We start from the raw sequence: 18,174 nt of genomic DNA, 5'->3' as shown, positions 1-18,174 counted from the left end.
AGGGGACATTCATACCCTTCCCCCAAGTAAGGGAAGCAGCCCCACAATGGGGCTATTCACTTTAGCGCCGACCAAAAGGTTGGCGCTAAAGTAAAGGTGCTCGTGTAGGGCGAGCAGCCCAACACGAGCACCTAGCATCCTGTGGAGCTCAGCTGTGCGGATTCGCCTCTCCCCTGCCCCTGACATGCCTTCCCCACACCCCCAGTCACACCTCCCCCTCCCCGGAATGCCTCCCCCACACTCCAGCCACGTCCCGCCTCTGTTCCGCAGCCCCGTGGTCTGGGGGATTGCGGAGCTGCGGAACCCGGGTGACCACTGGGCGCTAGCCTGGTGCTGGCCGGCGCTGGGCTAGCTCCGGTGGGAGCACAGTGGTAAGCTCCACAAGCGTGCTTTATGGCATGTTTGCGACTGAGGTCTGCGGCGTGGAGCCGTGCCGCAGACCTCAGGATTGGGCTCTTAGACAGTAACCTACACCCCTGTCGCCAGGGCTTGACCCCGGCAACACAGGCCACCTTGGGAGCAAGGGGCTACTCGGGAGCAGGAGGCTACTCAGGAGGAGGGGAACCAAACCAGTACCAGCTGGATCCAGCCTCCAGGCAGGAGGTCTCCCGGGGAGGAGGTCCTGAGTTCTCATGAGAGCTCATGACAGTCACATGGTCAGAAGGGGGTCCAAGAGGTCCTGGCAGCACGGGGCAGCACCTGGGCCATCAACCCAACCCACAGGGGGGTTTCCAGTCACCAACAAGCAGCCTTACCAGAGTTTCAGGCTCATGAAAGGGTTGTGATACCCACCCTCGCAGAAACTCTTGCTAAACTGTGGACTTTGAATGCTGACACCTTGTGGCATAACAAGGGGGCACCATGAGTGTCAAATCGCTCACAAGAATAAATCGCAACTGCCAAACTAGCAAAAGGTCTCTGTGGTCCATCCCTCAGAGGGGTGAGTCAGTCACACCCTGCTTGCCACATCCCTTAACCCCAGACCACCAGGAGGGAGGATGGGATACTGGCATGAAAATCAGAACCCCTCCGCAAATTTCTCAGTTTGCTTCCTTCTGAGCCTGATGCTTTTTCTTGGCTAAGGTTCTTTCAGAAATTTTCAGAGGGAGCAGCTGAGTGATATCCTGCTAATGATATCACTGCTGCTGCTGTAGGAGAAGTCCTGGAGTTCTTCTCTCCAACCACATTCTGCCACCTTGATCATGAGTGATCAGAAAAGGGAGAAAGCGCTTGTCCTCTTAATGATCTCCTAAATACGGAAAATATCTGTTATTTTCTATCAGATTGTATTTTGCTGTGAGTCATTTTCAAAGTCAATTTTGGGGAGGGATGAGAAGCCGGAGTCCCATCTAATCAATGATCCAATCATTGAAATGGACAGTTTCCAGAAGAAGAGATATTTAGACCCACCCAATTTTTGGTCTGTGCACTTTGAGACAATGCAGTTCAAATTCCCAGTTCCCATTTTAGCTTTCTGGATGATGGGCTCAGGAGGCTTGATGAGTGTTCTCTCCAGGGTAAAGCAGCCTTGTGGCTAATACTTCTGTATATGTATGTATATATATTTACCTGCTTAGTAAATGATCTGTTTGCTGGGAGTGCTACTAGGGCATCCCATCGTGTGGTAAGCTTATGGTGACTGTCTTAAACCCTGTAATTGATATTCTAAGTTTTGCTATATGGAAGTCAGAGGATGCTGTATGAATGAATACATAAGTATGTCCTGTTTATGGATAGATAGTCCATTGAATCAAAGGCTTAAAAAGGAACCAAATAGCATCCAATACCCAGGAAGACAGGACTGCTCACCCCTCAGTAGCACCCATGGACAATAATGTGTCACAAACTAAGAGCAAGGAAGAGGAAGGTGCCTGCATTGTAGATGGTTCTAGAGAGCTCAAGCATGCGTGGAGGCGACTGGTGTTCCAATAGGTGTGTGGTGTACCATGTTCATTGGGAGCATCACTATATCTTGCTTGCCTTTTGTTTGTTCCCTGTGAATTTATTGTAGATAAGGTGAAAGATGGCAAGAAAGGAGGAGGGCGGGGGGGGGGGAGAGAGAGAGAGAGAGAGAGAGAGAGAGAGAGAGAGAGAGAGAGAGAGAGAGAGAGAGAGAGTCTGGCATGCATGAATAGTCAAAACCAAAAAGTGGCTGGGACTCAGAAAGAAGGTATTCAACACTGTTGGCTTCAGAATGTTACACAGGTAGGACTTAAAAGAAAATTGTGCAGGGAGAGTACTTACAACCCCAATGAACCCAGAACAAGAGCCTTCTAGTGCTCCTCAGACACCAAGGACAGCTTCAATAGTGGGGAAAGTGAATCTGGACACCTGGAGCCAATCCTATGCATGTCTACGCAGAAATAGGTCTCATTATAGTCAGTGTAGCTTACACCCAGGTAAGTATGGACAGGATTGCAGCCCTGTTTTCTTTGCCACTGCCTTGAAATCTTCCTTTCCATTACAATACTGTACTATAGGGTCATGATTGGGGCTAGCTGCAAATCTTAAACCTGTTCATGTTATCATAAAGGGATGAGATGCAGTCTGGAGAGTTGGAAAGGCAAAACGTGTCATCCCTTCCTCCTGAAACATCAATGTATAGTGCAGGGGGGATTTTTTTAAGCACCTGGCATGCATCCCACAACCATAACCTCTGCTCCAGGATGCATACTGTAACTTGAAACATTGTCAGTCTACTTTGTGGACTATTTAATTTTGATAGCTGTGCCTTCTTTTCTTATGTTTCTCGCACAGTTACAGTCCAGCTGACCAGCCACCATGTGGAACCAAACACCGGTGACGGAATTCATCCTTCTGGGTTTCACCGATGTGCTGGAGCTCCAGGTCACCCTCTTTGTTATTCTCCTGATCACGTACGTCTTGACTCTCACAGGAAACCTTCTCATCATCTCCATCTCTTTGCTGGACCACCGTCTCCACAGTCCCATGTATTTTTTCCTCCGAAACTTTTCCATCTTGGAAATCAGTTTAACCGCCGTCATTATCCCCAAGATGCTTGTCAATCTCCTTTCTGTTAAGAAGACCATCTCGCTGCCTGCTTGCTTCATCCAAAGCTTCCTTTATTTTGTCCTGGGTGTTGCTGAGTTCTTCCTCTTGACTGCCATGTCGCTGGATTGGTACATGGCTATCTGCAACCCACTTCGCTACACCATCGTTATGAACAGCAGGTTTTGCACTCAGCTGGTGACCGGCTGTTGGCTGGCTAGTTTTTCCGTTGTCTTCCCGACAACCGTCATCGTGGTGGGCCTGCCATTCTGTGGTTCTAACGTAATTGATCATTTCTTCTGTGATAGCTCACCCCTGCTTAAGTTGTCCTGTGCTGACACGCGGCTCATTGAACTGGTGAACTTCGTTTTTTCAGTAATCATCTTACTGGGAACTCTGGCCATCACCACTGCATCGTACATCAACATTATCTTCACTGTGTTTCGCCTTCCATCCAAACAGGAGCGGCAAAAGGCCTTCTACACTTGTTCTTCTCACATTGTTGTGGTCTCCATGTTCTACGGCAGCTGCATCTTCATGTATGTGCGACCTTCACAAAGCAAAAGGATAGAGCTGGACAAAGGGGTAGCCATTCTCAACACTGTGGTTACACCCTTGCTGAACCCCTTCATATACAGCCTCAGGAACAAGCAGGTGCAGGAAGTACTGAGAGATGCTGGAAAGAAGATATTTACTAAAACACTGAGAGCGCAATCTTAATTGGCAATTAGGGTGGCAGGACCGCGCTGCACAGGCCTCCGGGTGTCGCAAAAATGTCACAAGTCATTTCTGTGCCACCTGGAGAGTCAGGAGGATGAATTTGGCTCCTCGGAACTGGCGTGCAGGTAAGGTCACACCTGCCAAGTCTGATGGCAGGAGGTCTTAGGAGGGCAGGGGAGGGTGTTCTGGGTTGATGGCAGGTGGCACTCAGGGGGAGGGTGGGCACTGGATGGGCTTGCGGGCAAACTGTGCCCAAGCAGGGTGGGTGGGGCCAGGATCTGGCACATGCCAGATCCTAACCCCACCCCTGGATGGCCTGGCCTACCCCAGCTGCATGTATCTGCACCATCTTTTAAAGTGGTGCATTTCCAAGTAACCCCATTTGGGCCACTGTGGGCACTACCCAGGGTAAGGAGAATTCATTCCCCTTGCCCTGGGCTGTGGCGCAGAAAGCCCCAACGCTGCTCTGAATGCAGCACAGGCCAGTCAGGCCTTCTACTCCAGAGAAGGTTAGAATTGGGCTGCCCAATTCTACCATCAGATGAATCAGATGGAGGGAGAAAAGAAAGGAGAGAGGCAGATGGAAACAATGCTTATGAAGGTTGCACCAAGCTCTTCAAAGTGTTTGCTAAACTGTTTGACTAATTCCACTCATTTGTGCAATGGGGCTTCAAGATCAGGCTGCATCATGATAACCTGGAAGAGTTTTCTTCGAGGAAAAGGCTGGACAATTCTTAGGTTATCCAAAATGATTAATCTTTTGTATGATAAGTAACAAATGTGAAAAGGTTAGTCCTGGAGGAAATCATCCAAGAAAGACAGGCCTTGTGCCATGCTGGAATCACCTTTCGAATCCCAAGCTTTCCAGATGAAAATGGTGACCATCTGGTCTCTAAGAGAGAAAATGATCTTGTACCAATTCAAAAAGCTGCCAATGCAGAGACAGAATTTAGAGTTGGGAAAGAGTGTGTCTTTACTCAGCGTGTGGTTGGTCTGCGGAACTCCTTGCCACAGGATGTGGTGACGGCGTCTGGCCTGGACGCCTTTAAAAGGGGATTGGACAAGTTGCTGGAGGAAAAATCCATTACGGGTTACAAGCCATGATGTGTATGTGCAACCTCCAGATTTTAGAAATGGGCTATGTCAGAATGCCAGATGCAAGGGAGGGTCCCAGGATGAGGTCTCTTGTTCTCAGGTGTGCTCCCTGGGGCGTTTGGTGGGCCGCTGTGAGATACAGGAAGCTGGACTAGATGGGCCTATGGCCTGATCCAGTGGGGCTGTTCTTAAGAGTGAGGAACAGGTGTCCAGCTGGACCAAGGAACTGGAGCATCTTTCCTACAACGAAAGGCTCAAGTCACTATTGTTTGTTTTCACTGGAAATCATTTGTTCTTGGTAAGGTGTATCCCATGGGCACAAACTCTGCATGCAATTTTCTGTCATTGATCTCACCATTTTCAACAAGACTTTTCAGTTCGAGGGAGAAACCCATTAAAGCAGTGGTTCCTAAAATCCTCTGTGGGAGGAGGGAGCCACCTAATTGCTTGCGGGATGGGGTGATGGCAGTGATGTGATCCCCAGGATTGCGCTGCTGCTGGGGAAAAGGGGTGGTCTCTGGGGTGAGTGCAGGGAGCCCTTCACAAGCCTATGCAGGTTCCCCCTTAAGCCTCCAACCAAAAATTGTGATCGCGACTTTACAGCACATATACAACACCCAGTGCCAATGGTACACTCGTACCGCTGGTGCTGAAGAGTTCAGGATTGGGCTCTCAGCCTCCTAAAAGCTGCTGAGGCATCCTACTGCTGTTTCCATTGTCCTACTTTAATTCAGCACTGTTACAGAAGCGCCATGTATTAGAGCAGCCAGATCAGTTCACGATTCGCTTGCCTTCATGTCTGGATTCAGCTTAGCAGACGCTCTTGGCCAGAATTTCAGCCAACCAAGCAAGCCATAGCAAAATAAATCAGCAGCTTGCTTGGTTGGTTGGCAACCTTCAGTCTCGAAAGACTATGGTATAAGACTACAGCACCCGGTATTCCCAGGCGGTCTCCCATCCATGTACTAACCAGGCCTGATCCTGCTTAGCTTCCGAGATCAGACAAGATCGGGCAGTGGATGAAACCAACACAGCAGCATTAAAAAGAAAATAAAAATAAAAAATCCCTAAAACAGCATTTGATCTGCTTCATGATTCTCACAAACACGTACATTGCCCGCATATCCTCAAAATGACACAAGACAAGATATTGAGTCACTGTTTATTAAAAAAACAAACAAACCATAAATCTGCAATGAGAACTCCCTAACCAAAAACCCTCATCCTTAGCGTACAGGCATCTACAATGGGAGACAACAACCACTGTTCAGTCCCATGTAGTGTGTACTTCACGCACCCCTTTGTTCCAAGGGGGAAGTTCCACAACTTCAAGTTGGCTGACTCTGCCCCCGCCTATCATCCAACACTGAGGTCATTTTTGTTGGCAACCTTCAGTCTCGAAAGACTCTGGTATCGCGCTCTGAATGGTGGTTCTGGAACAGCATCTAGTGTGGCTGACAAGGCCGATTCGGGAGTGACAATCCCTTCCATACTGGGAGCAAGTGTAGTCTGTCCCTGGTGTATCTCCCTGACTTTTCTCTGACTTTTCTGGTGTGCAGCGGTTTGGAGACCTCTGCCCTAGACACAAAGCTGCAAAACCAGGAAGAGTCTGCTCGAAACCAGAAGTGGCATCACAAGAAGCAAAAGCCGTAAAGAAGACCACAGAGGGCAGTGTGCCATGAGAAGTAAAATGCTGGAAATCATGGAGCTAACATCAGGGTGCACACCAATACCAGCTCTTAAACCCATACCTACACAATGCCTGCCAGCTGCGTCCCACCCAGAAAGAGCCATCCTGTCCTCCCTCCCCCCCAACAATTCCAGAATGGCAGCAAGACTTGCAGAGGACAATTGGAAGATCAAATTAGAAGCTCTGTTTGGATCCCAGAACAATAGCCTGACATGATCCACTGACAACCTATAGCACCTTTGGCCCAATCCTTGCCTGCAGTGGCATTCGGGGGGGGGGACGGGGACGAGGGAAGCACTAAGTTTTTCAGGCATGTAAAGTGGCCTCTCCCCTTGCCTTCAAAGCCATTCAGGGCACTGAGAGCAATGCAGGTAATAGGTACCTTGTAAGCTTGTAGGTACTTCATTGTGCATACATTGAATCATTGTACCTAGGCTAGCCTAGGCTACCTCAGGGGAGAGGGATATTGTGCATCAATGTAAGGAACATGCTTGCATGCAGAAGTTCCCTTCATCTCCAGTTAAAAGGATTCCTGGTTGGAAAAGACCCCCCCCCCCTTCCTGGAGAGCAGTGGCTAGTTGGGGAAAGAGAACTGGAATGGATGGACCAGTGATCATTCTGGCCACCATCTGCTTAATGATGTCATTTCCAGCTCTCAAGTTTGGAAACAAGTTTGACATCCCTGATTGAGATGATAACATATGAAAAGTAATCATGATTAGGACAACTCTCCAGGGTGAAGAGAGCAAGTTTTCGGTGCTTTTTCATTGTTGCACAGAAGGGCTTGTTTGCTCAGTGCTGCTTATCAGGCAGGTGCGAGAAAAGTTTCAGGTGCCCAAATGACTTTTTCTACAGGACTCTTAAAGGCAGAGGACCCTTTCTCCCTCTGAAACTGACCATCCTGTATGCTGGAACACGCCGTGAGCTCTGGAGGACAGACCGGGAATGGTACAGAAAGAAAGATGGTCATTTCCACATCAACTAGATAAACCTTGCTGGATCAGACCTTCATTAGCCCAGCATTCTGATCCACCATGGAATGGGGAGGTGGGGGGTTCAGACATCATGGGGCCTAGTAGACCCACTAAAATCTACTGCTGGCTCAGCTGACGACTCTTACTTATATCAAAAAGGTTAGATTTGATGGAAGCATGGCCAAAGCCAAGAGTCCTACAGACATTCAACTCAATCACTTCACTTTACAGTGATTCTTGCTTCCAGTCTGCACATTCAATTCACATTTCCTCTAACCTGTAGCTGAATATTTAAATGGAGACTTTTTACAGCAGATATACAATGCTGAACCTCTGAGGAGTTACTACTGATTAGAACTCTAGTAGTCCCTATCCACTATCTTCTCAGTAGAAGTGGTGTGGTTTTCCACTGAATCAGACAGCACAAACCTGTGCCTTGAAATCCACCTCTTTTTGGAAACTGATCTACCTTCATCCAAGAGACTCATGAAATTTCATTCATTCATTCATTCATTCATTCATTCCACCTCTATTGGCATAAACAATCCAACAAGAAAACAAAATTAAAACATTCAGGGTAGCCACCAATCATTGATCAGGCAAAGAAATACAGAGGAATTTACGCCTCGACAGTGCCTTAAATATATATATTTTGCTACATTTGATGAGTGGCACTCATTTCTCCTGTCTAACAAGTACCGGATGAAATTTATTCCCTATCAGTTCATTACAGATATAACCAGGGCTTTTTTTCTAATGGAACGCGGGGGGACGGAGTTCCGGCACCTTTTTGCAGGGGCCCCTCCCCTTTGGAGGCATTCCAGGAGGGGGGAGCAAAATAGAGGCATTCGCTGGGTGGGTGCTGGGGGGTGCAGGGTGGGCGGGCGCCTGGCCCCTGCCTGACCGTACAACGACCCCCTCCTGCCCTCATCCCCAAGCTCTCGCCTGAGCCCAGCCCGCCTCCCCTCCCCCCCGCGCTGTGCTTCCCAGCGTAGCTTCCACGCCAGTGGAGGGCACGGGGGACATGCGCCGACGCCGAGGAGGAGGACGGACAACCAGCCAGCCAGCCAGGGAGACGGGCTGCGGCACCCACGGAATGCCCAGGTACTGGCTTGGCGGAGGAGGAAGGGAAGGAAGCTGGCTGGTGCAGCCCCTGTGCCAATCTGCAGCACAAGCCTAGGCATGTCTACTCAGAAGTATGTCTCATTGTGCTCAATGGGGCTTGCTCCTGGGAAAGGGTGCATAGCCTTGCAGCCTGAGAGCCCAAGCATGTCTACTCAGAAGTAAGTTCCACTGTGTTCAATGGGGCTTACTCCCAGGAAAGTGTCATAGCCTTGCAGCCTGAGTATTATTAATTATTATTAACAATATTTAATATTACTGAGTAGACAGGCAAAGGAAGGGCTCTGTGGCTGCAGTCCTCTCCACACTTTCCTGGGAGGAAGGCCCACTGCCTCTGCCCACTGCCCACAGTCCTATCCACAGTAAGCCCCATTCACTAAAGTGGACTTCTGAGTAGACATGCCTAGGATTGGGCTCTTAGGCTGCAATCCTAGGCACTTTCCTGGGAGTAAGCTCCATTGACTAGAACAAGACTTATTTCAGAGTAGACATACCTAGGATTGGGCTCTTAATCCTGGCAGAGATATATATCTGCACCCGTTTTCACACGCTAAGGGCAGGTGAAAAGGGATTCTACGTGTGTACAACGTGCTGTCCAGCCTTGCCAGAGATCCTCCTCATCCTTCCCCCACAAGCATGCCCTCCAACAGCCAGCGTTTGCAGCTCCTCTCCAGCAATGCACAGCAGCTGCTCAGGGCAGCAGAGAACATACAATTGCATGCCAAGCGCCTTCCCAAAGACACAGAGTATTCTGATACCTGAATTAAACCATATTTAATGGCTTGTTTGCAAAAATAGCTGTTTCTATGTGCACCTAAGGACCCCTCTCGTGTAAGAATTCCTTTTTTATTCTTATTCCCACAGTTGCTTAGAGTAATTTTACTACATGGAACTCATGTAAGCCATTTTTCAGAATCCATTCACTGCTTCCTCTCCTCGAAGTAGTGCCACACTACATACTAAATGCTACAAGTGCACCTGTACAGTATTTTTCCCCATGTGTAGAAAAAATAGCTAGGGGGAAGGGGGTGTAGAGATTGACAGTCCAATCCTATGCATGTCTACTCAGAAGTAAGTTCATCTTTGGGGGGGAAGCACATAAAAAATATTTTATTTCTCCAATAAATAAATAAATAAATAAATAAATAAATAAATAAATAAATAAATAAATAACAAGTTGTGAGTTCCTGCATCTTTTTATTTACAAAAAAAGCACTGGGTATAACTTGTAGGAAAAGAAACATGTTATGTTGAACATAACAGACAGACAGACAGCACTTGCTCCCAGCGTGGAAGGGATTGTCACTTCTGAATTGGCCTTTTCAGCCACACTAGACACTGTTCCAGAACCACCATACCAGAGTCTTTCGAGACTGAAGGTTGCCAACATGTTGAACACAAAACAATTAAGAAATTCCACCTGATCTTTGTGTATTAAATTCATTCTCAAATGCATATTTGTTATTTTTAATTATTTTTCAATAGACTATAAAAAAAACACTAGCCACTTATAAATTCAATTATTACAATATAATCCTTACAATATCTGGATTTTTAAAAAAAAAATTCCTAACCCATCTGATTGCAAAGAAAAGTTTAAAAAACATGTTGAACACTCAAAAGTATAACAGAGAATAAGGGAGAAAGGAAGATGCTTGGCTATCTTTGTAGAGAAGGAAGGAAGGAAGATGTGACCTCTAATGTATCAGTGTTATAACTTTTGTCCTGCATTGAATGGAGGTCATAGTTACATCCTTCTTCCCATGAAAGGAGAAGCAATCACTCCCTATCCATTAACTGTCATCTGTGCTCAGCTTTTTTGCGGTGCATGCAAATTGGGACACAGTGTCCTTCAATACCTCCTTTACTTGCTGATTCCTCAGGGTATAGATGAATGGATTGAATAAGTGGGTGACAATGCAGGTCTGTAGGGTCACGGCTTTTTTGAGGCCAAATGACAAGCCTTTGTTGGGCACTATGTACATGAAGATGGCACTTCCATAGAAGACAGATGCCACTGTGATGTGGGACGCACATGTGGAAAACGCTTTTTTCCTGCCTGTGGAGGATGAGATGCGGAGAATGGTGGCAATGATATACAGGTAGGAGACTATTGTCAATAGCAGAGAGCTCAGTAACACAATGGTAGAAAGAGAGAACTCTATCATCTCCAGGAGGGCAGTGTCAGCACAGGAAAGCCTGATCAGTGGCTCGATGTCACAGAAGAAATGATCAATGATGTTAGGACCACAGAAGGGCAACTTGGAGATGATGATGATTGGAGACAGGACAGAAAAGAAGCCCCCAATCCAAGACGAAAGAATTAGCTGGACGGTCAAGCGCGCATTCATGATGGTGGAGTAGCGAAGTGGGTTGCAGATGGCAACATACCGGTCCAAGGACATGACAGCCAAGAGGATGAATTCAGTGGTGCCCAGGAAGAAATAGAAATAACATTGTGAGATGCAGCCTGACACCGAGATGGTCTTTTTCCTTGATAGAAAGTCCTTCATCATTTTGGGGGCAATAGCTGTTGCTACCATGGCATCCAGGAAGGACAAGTTGCCCAGAAAGAAATACATGGGACTGTGGAGTCGATGGTCAACCCATACTGCAGTCAGGATGACCACATTCCCCATGATGGTCAGAATGTAGACTACAAGCAGTGCTGCGAAAAAGAAAAGCTCCACCTGCCAGCCGACCGAAAATCCAAGCAAGACAAATTCGTGGACTTTGCTGGTGCTTTGGTTGCTCCCAAACATTTGTGAGATTTCTGTAGAGGATATTATTACAAGGTGCATCGCTTCCAAACGAGAGAGAGAGAGAGAGAGAGAGAGAGAGAGAGAGAGAGAGAGAGAGAGAGAGAGAGAGCGCACAATATTTTCAATGCATTTATTAAGATACGTTCACTAAACATCTGATGACACCTTGACAGGTGCTAACTTTTTGGTCTTCCCTTCAAATTGTAAGGACTGCAGAATCTCTCTTGGCAGTACTAGTTCTATAATTATCTTTTGGGAGGAACAAAGGTCTGTGTCTGTGAGTAAGGCAGCTTTGTGTCCTCTCCCCAATCTGGATGAAGTGGAATGCACAACCTATGACTTCTCTTGTACAGCTTTTGATCTTTGAACATATTTAGATGCTCTAGATACTGTCTCCACTAACTGATGGCTTTCTGCGCAAGCAATCAAGCAGGTAGAAGTCTTTCTCAGCCTTCCTGCTTGGGATCCCTGAGATAAACTGAGAGAGACTGAACCTGGCACCTTCCACATGCAAAACGTTTGTTCTGCCACTGAGCTCTGGTCATTTTTCCATGCCAAACCATTTGAGTAACTGAACTTTTGCTAGTTTGGGGGAGAAAAAGTCCCCCAAAATACAACCTCAGCAGTATGTATTTCAGAAAATGACATTGAATCAAACCTCAGTCTTGTTTTTTCGTGAGAAACGGGGTCAGGTACACATTAGACAGTCTAATGCAGCAATTTCCAAACTTTTCCATCTCATGGCATACTGAGAATGCACTAAAATTGTCAAGGCGGCACACACCCAGTGTTTTAAGGCTATATTTTATCATGTAAAAACCAAATATTAAAGATATAGAAGTAACAAACAACATGCTTTAGCTCACGCGTACATGGAATAACACACCCAATCTGAATAACAGCTGATGGAAGAATGACACTGATTCTGCCCTCGCTCTAGTCTAATCTAATTGATCTAGTCTAATTGATATTTTGATCTAGTCTAATTGATATACAAATCCATGTATTTTATGTCATATGCTAAATAAATAAATGCCCTCCCTCAAACACCCCCAATGGCCCTACTAATAAATGACCTTCCCCCAACCTCCTGAGGCACACCTGTGGACTATTCATGGCACACCAATGTGCCATGGCACAGTGATTGAGAATCACTGGACTAATATACACTCATTATAGCACAGTGAGGGATACAGATATATGGTGTATATACAGATATATATTAACATGTAAACATGATAGCCCGGAACTGAGCCCGGATACGGGGACTGAGGAATATAAGATGTGTACGATACCTGTTGTATTGCCACTCTTGTACCTGTAAAGAAAAGAAGGGAAGACTGTTTTAAGGAGTAGAATTTCATGAATGAAATGCATGAAGAACATTTAGAAGCCTGAATAATATATGCGTTACATGACTTTTTAAAACTAATAAGAGCAATTATGATATCTCTAGAACAAAATGAGGAAGCATGTATATAGATTGACAATACAGTATTACAAGTATGTTTTTTAGATTAGTAGTTTCATGGAAAGAAAAAGAAAGGCAATTCGGAGAAGACAGTGGGGAAGTCACAGCAGAACATGGTCTTATGATTTTTTTTCTTCCTGGCATGTTCTGGATATTCACCTGATGCAATGTCATCAGGGCTTGCAGCCTCCTGTTCTCCAAGGCCCTCGTTGTGTGTATTCCACAGAGACTTCCCCAAAGGAACAATAACCCCAAATTACCAACAGATCACCCAAGACGTTTCCGATATTCAGAGATTCAATTTGGGTTGCTGAGTCATTCATAGCTTCGTCCTGGATCTGTCTTCTGCTACATTATGTTCTCCCTTTGAGGATCAGTCAATACAATTAACAGCCCAATCCCATCTGGGCTTTATGACAGCAGAACAACGGTTCTGTGGCTGTCAATGGTCATGTGGCAGTAGACACAGTGCGCTGCTGGTAGCCAGTCTGGAACCACCGCTGCAAATGGTGGCAGTGTTGGAGGCCACTAAGAGTCATTCATTTTTCAGAATCTGTCTGTCTAAGTAGCCTTTAAATCCATAGATTAGTGCCTCTTTCCAATCCATGGGGCTTCATCCAGCAACATGTTCAAAAGGCAAGCATAGGTTTGGATAGCCTGTGCTTAAAGAACGTCAGTTTGACTCTTTGTGTTACCCATTGTCAGCCCAATACTATCCACACTTTCCTGGGAGTAGGCCCCATTGACTCTAATGGGACTTACTTCTGAGTAGACATGCATAGGATTGGGCTGTGTGTCTCCAGGCAAAGCAGAGGGTCAGGGATTCTGCCCAGGTCCATGTGCCAGGAACCCACCTTGGGAAAGTTGTCATCATGCTTCGTCTATTCCATCAAAGCGCCACTGAAAGAGGATGGTGGGAACAAGGCAATCATCTGACTTAATTTGTATTCTTCCCAGCAAGATTCCCTTCCATCTCTAATTTTATCTTCACAACAACCTTGTGAGGTAGAACAGGCTCCAGAATGGCACCTCCAGGTTCTCCAGTGCACCTCATAGCTGAGCAGGGTTTTAAACCTGGGTCTTTGCTAGTTTTTGTCTTGTACTCTAACCACTCACCCACACTGCACATGCTGCATCACACTGGCTTTTGCCTGAGCTGACCCTTTCTCCCTGCATGCAAGCAGAGGTCACTGAGTGAACAGACAGTTGTCACACAGGTCCAGATCATGTGATGATTCCCACTCAGAGGATGGAAGGGGAGACTCCACACCCCACATGCAGTGACTTTATGCAATGGGCAGTGCGATGGGCTACTTATGGGGGGAAGAAAGGTTATATACTGCTTTACCTACTTTGCAGGATTATGTGGGGGGGGGGACGACAAAATGCAATAGTTATATTGTGTATAGATGGGGGAAGGGAGGGCCAAATCTGGTAGCAAAATGATGAACAAGATAATTCACACTCTTTGGGTATGTATTTTTAGATACTCCCTATTTCTTGGTCTTTGCTGCCCCCTCGTGGCTGTGGCATAGAACAGCCACTCTTCTGGGACAACCTCCCTGAACAAAGAATTTTCTCTGTTCTATTGATCAAAACAGACATGAATCCGAAGGCCCTAATTATTTCAACATTTTATGATTATTTATACAGATAGTGGTTTCTGTGTGTGTTTGTGTGTAAAATGGATCAAAAGCATGGTGGGAGTGGGGGTCTAGCTTTTGGCCCCCTGGAATTCCTAACCACCTTCCCCTGTTTTTTATTTGTAGTGTATGATGATGATGATGATGATGATGATGAAGAAGAAGAAGAAGAAGAAGAAGAAGAAGAAGAAGAAGAAGAAGAAGAAGAAGAAGAAGAAGAAGAAGAAATTTATGTGTAGCATTTTCTGAGTGTTGAAAGCATTTCCTTTTTTACTATGAATAACACACACACATCACATGATCTGACTAGGGGCTGCAGAAGGGACTAAGATCTACTGTAAAGCTTCCTCCCCCCACTCAGGTTCTGCCATGGTTCTGGATAGGGCCGGCCTTAGGAGCTGTGGGGCCCAATTGGAATCTTTCTCTCCCCCCCCCAAAGGGCTCCAGATTCACAACCAAAGACAAATACTATTTATTATAGACTTTCTATCTCTATAGTAGAATAGAAAACAATCAAAATACACGCTTTAAAAGTGCATGCGAGTTAATGTACCAGACACATCTAAGCCCATTTTAATATAAAATTGCATACAAGACTAGCGTAGGTTACCCTAGCCCGGAGGGCCCTTAGGCGCGGGGCCCAATTGGGAAGCATTGGTCCAATTGTCTTAGAGCCAGCCCTGGTTCTGGGCTGAGATAATGGGAAGCAAACCTGGGAACGCTAAGCTACAGCTGTTCCTCTGCAAGCTGCTGTCTGCCTTGCCTTGTCTGACCAACTTTTCCTAAGAAAACGGCTTCCCCTCTTCGCACCTGAGCTGCGCAGGAAGAGGAAAATCGGAGAAGAAGCTTGTTAGCATTTATCATGTCTTTTAGCAGGTTTTAGACTCTGTTCACAGAGGCTGGTTTCGTATTGCACAGAGAAACCATTTTGGTTCTTTCAGGTGGAGCAGCTGTAACCAAAACTTTGCATAAAGTGAAAATGTGAAGTGTTCCGGGGAAAGCCAAGGCAGTTTCAAAAAGACTAATTGAAATGTACCAAGGCTTCTCTCGGTGGTGGCGCAAAATTTCACATCCAGTTCCCTCGGATGGCCTTCCTCAGTGACACCTCTGAGGACTTTTGAGGGAAGCTCACAGGCTTCAGGAGTGCCATTCTTTGATGGGCTGGTTTGCATCCTGGAAGACCTGAGGACAATGGAAGAACTTTTATTTATTGTAGAGCCTCTCTGTCCCTGCATGAGGGGAAAACTGGACCACATTAAATTCTTCCTGCACTAAGTTCTGAGATGTATTTAAAAGGTCTGACACCCAGTGGCATCGCTAGGGAGTGCAGGGAGTCCGGATCGCACCGGGTGACACGCACGGGGGGGGTGACGTGCACTGGGGGGGTGAAATGCTAAAATTGCGGTGGTTAGCGGTAATACCAGCATATTATATACCGTTGGATGTGGAATTTTGAGAGGAATGCAATGCAAAAAAACCACAGTGAAATATCTCCTTTCTATCAAAAGTTATGGATGGATGGAACAAAAAAATGCATGGATCTCTATAGAAAGTGAGAGTGAGTTGTATCACACGTTTACTCGTGAGTAGGTGAATGTGCCTTAGACCATTGGAAAGGGAAGGCTGAGAGGAATCCAACAACACCAGAATGGTCCTGATTCAAAGAATGCAGCCCCCGAAAACATCTGAGAAGGAAGCCCCTTCCTCCAAGCAGATGAATGTATTGAGCCCTATGGAAAGTGAATCTAAGCCTCACAGTCAAGTTTAGTCGACTCAAGGTCAAGTAAGCAAACGTGCCTTGGCTGGTGTGGAAGATCAGGTGAAGGAGAATGCAAGGCTACCGGAAGGGTCCTGATCTTATGCACCTGGAGCTAAACAAGTGCTCCAGAAGGCAGCCCCCCCCCCCACTAAAAAGGATCAAAACAGAGGCTGCAGCTGATAAGGTGAACATTTTTGAGATTTGCAAAGCCAGGTGGATCCTGATAGTGATCTGGTTTAAACAGAAGTTCTTAAATTGAACTGGGCACTGGGTAGGGCTGAAAACCTTACTGGTTTCGGAGGGGGGGTGTTATTGCAGGCAGGCTACAAATTCGCTTGGTGGAACAGGGCTGGCTTCTGCTTATTTATTTGTTTTACTTTAATCTTACATCAGATAAAACCTTGGTGAACTGTCTGTACATTCAAGGAACTGTCTCAATGACAAGGCATGTTCAGATAACTCTTGAATAGAAGGAGACAGGCAGTCCAGTCTTGGCACAGCCAGGCTTAATGACTTACTCAGCGTCCAGTGCAGCTCAGGATGTGGCTGGAGGTCTCCTCGAGGTAACAGGACTATAATTCCCCTTACCATGTGTGAAGCCCCAGCCACCCCTATAGTGCAAATCAGGGAAGCCCAGTGTAGCACAGTGCAGGCCAGGAAGTGGGTTAGATATGGTGGAGGAGGCCTCCATCATCCCACTTCCCTCTCAGGCCTGATCCTCCCTTTGTTCCACCCTCCTCACCTAGAAGTGCACCTTCCCCACCCTCTCCAGCCCCTGCACTACCTGGTGTAACCCTACCTGCTTTGGCTGGCGCTGGGTTGAGATGTGGCGCTTGCCTTTGTATCCCAAACTAAAGAAAAGACCTTCATCCCATCAGAAGCAACACAACCACCAGCCAAAAAGACACCCACCCTATCCAGTCAAATTGCAACCCAAACCACGAGAGTACCATAACCAGACAGGTAGCTTCAGTCTTTTCGCAGGGCAAATTTCTGCTTCTTCACACAATCTCTGAAGGCTTCCTTCACCTTCTCATTTCTCAGACTATAGATAAAAGGGTTCAGCAGTGGGGTCACCACTCCCGTGAGTACGGCCATGGCCTTCTGGACATCCTGAGACCGCCCCTGGCTGGGCAAAGAGTACATGAAAATTGCACTGCCATAGAAGATGGAGGCCACAGTGATGTGGGAAGCACAGGTGGAAAATGTCTTTTGCCAGCCATTCGTGGAGTGCATGTGCAAGACGGTGGTGCAGATGTAGAGGTAGGAAAGAGCAGTGACGGACATTGAACTGAATAGCATCACTGCAGACAGGACAGATTCCAAAGTCAAGAGGAAAGGTATACTGTCGCTACATGAAAGCCTTACTGTTGGGGCATAGTCACAGAAGAAATGGTCTATGATGTTTGAGCCACAGAAGGGCAGATGGAACAGCAGAAACATAGGACCAAGCATCGAAAGACAACCACTTACCCAGCAGATTGAGATCAAGCAAGTACAGACACGTCCGTTCATGATTATACTGTAGCGAAGTGGGTGACAGATAGCGACGTAGCGGTCAAAGGCCATCAAGGCGATGATGATGATTTCACTGGCACCAAGGAAGAAGTAGAAATAGCACTGTATGGCGCAGCCCAGGAAGGAGATGGATTTGTTCCTGGAAATCAGGTTCACCAGCAACTTGGGGGTGATGGACAAGACAAAGAAGATCTCCATGAGGGAGAGGTTGCAGAGGAAGAAATACATGGGGGTTTGGAGACGCTGGTCCAGGCACACCAATGTGATGATGGTGACGTTCCCAGCTATTGTCAATAAGAAAACCAGAAGCAGCACGGTGAAGACAAAGACCTCAACGGGCTGAGGAAGTTGGAAGCCAGTTAAGATGAACGCTGTCACCTGCTTGGTGCTGTTTGAATTCCTCAGTCCCAT

At 46.6% G+C, this 18,174-nt stretch overlaps 3 protein-coding genes across 3 annotated transcripts; 1 reads left to right on the top strand and 2 right to left on the bottom strand.

Annotated features, from left to right (window-relative positions):
* The first annotated feature begins 2,781 nt into the window (after positions 1–2,781).
* On the top strand, positions 2,782–3,729 carry LOC136651722 (olfactory receptor 6E1-like). Its single transcript, XM_066628360.1, has one exon. It carries the CDS (start codon positions 2,782–2,784, stop codon positions 3,727–3,729), a length of 948 nt encoding a protein of 315 aa, XP_066484457.1.
* Positions 3,730–10,307: 6,578 nt separating this feature from the next.
* On the bottom strand, positions 10,308–11,411 carry LOC136653613 (olfactory receptor 6M1-like). The gene is made up of 2 exons (XM_066630503.1): positions 10,453–11,411; positions 10,308–10,335 (listed from the first exon to the last, which is right to left on the bottom strand). Exons 1-2 carry the CDS (start codon positions 11,409–11,411, stop codon positions 10,308–10,310), a joined length of 987 nt encoding a protein of 328 aa, XP_066486600.1.
* Positions 11,412–17,214: 5,803 nt separating this feature from the next.
* LOC136653612 (olfactory receptor 6M1-like) lies at positions 17,215–18,174 on the bottom strand. Its single transcript, XM_066630502.1, has one exon. The coding sequence runs from the start codon at positions 18,172–18,174 to the stop codon at positions 17,215–17,217; it is 960 nt and encodes a 319-aa protein (XP_066486599.1).

Source organism: Tiliqua scincoides, chromosome 5, assembly GCF_035046505.1.
Source record: "Tiliqua scincoides isolate rTilSci1 chromosome 5, rTilSci1.hap2, whole genome shotgun sequence".
NCBI lineage: Eukaryota > Metazoa > Chordata > Lepidosauria > Squamata > Scincidae > Tiliqua > Tiliqua scincoides.
The sequence above is the reverse complement of the archived record's forward strand: the minus strand, read 5'-3'. Positions and strand labels throughout refer to the sequence as shown.

Bases quoted from the DNA above. Each gene is read 5' to 3' on its own strand.
- LOC136651722 (XM_066628360.1), top strand. From the start codon at position 2,782: ATGTGGAACCAAACACCGGTGACGGAATTCATCCTTCTGGGTTTCACC.
- LOC136653613 (XM_066630503.1), bottom strand. From the start codon at position 11,411: ATGCACCTTGTAATAATATCCTCTACAGAAATCTCACAAATGTTTGGG. The intron at 10,336-10,452 runs GTCCCAATTTGC...CATTCAATGCAG, and splicing joins GAGGTATTGAAGGACACTGT to GACAAAAGTTATAACACTGA.
- LOC136653612 (XM_066630502.1), bottom strand. From the start codon at position 18,174: ATGGGACTGAGGAATTCAAACAGCACCAAGCAGGTGACAGCGTTCATC.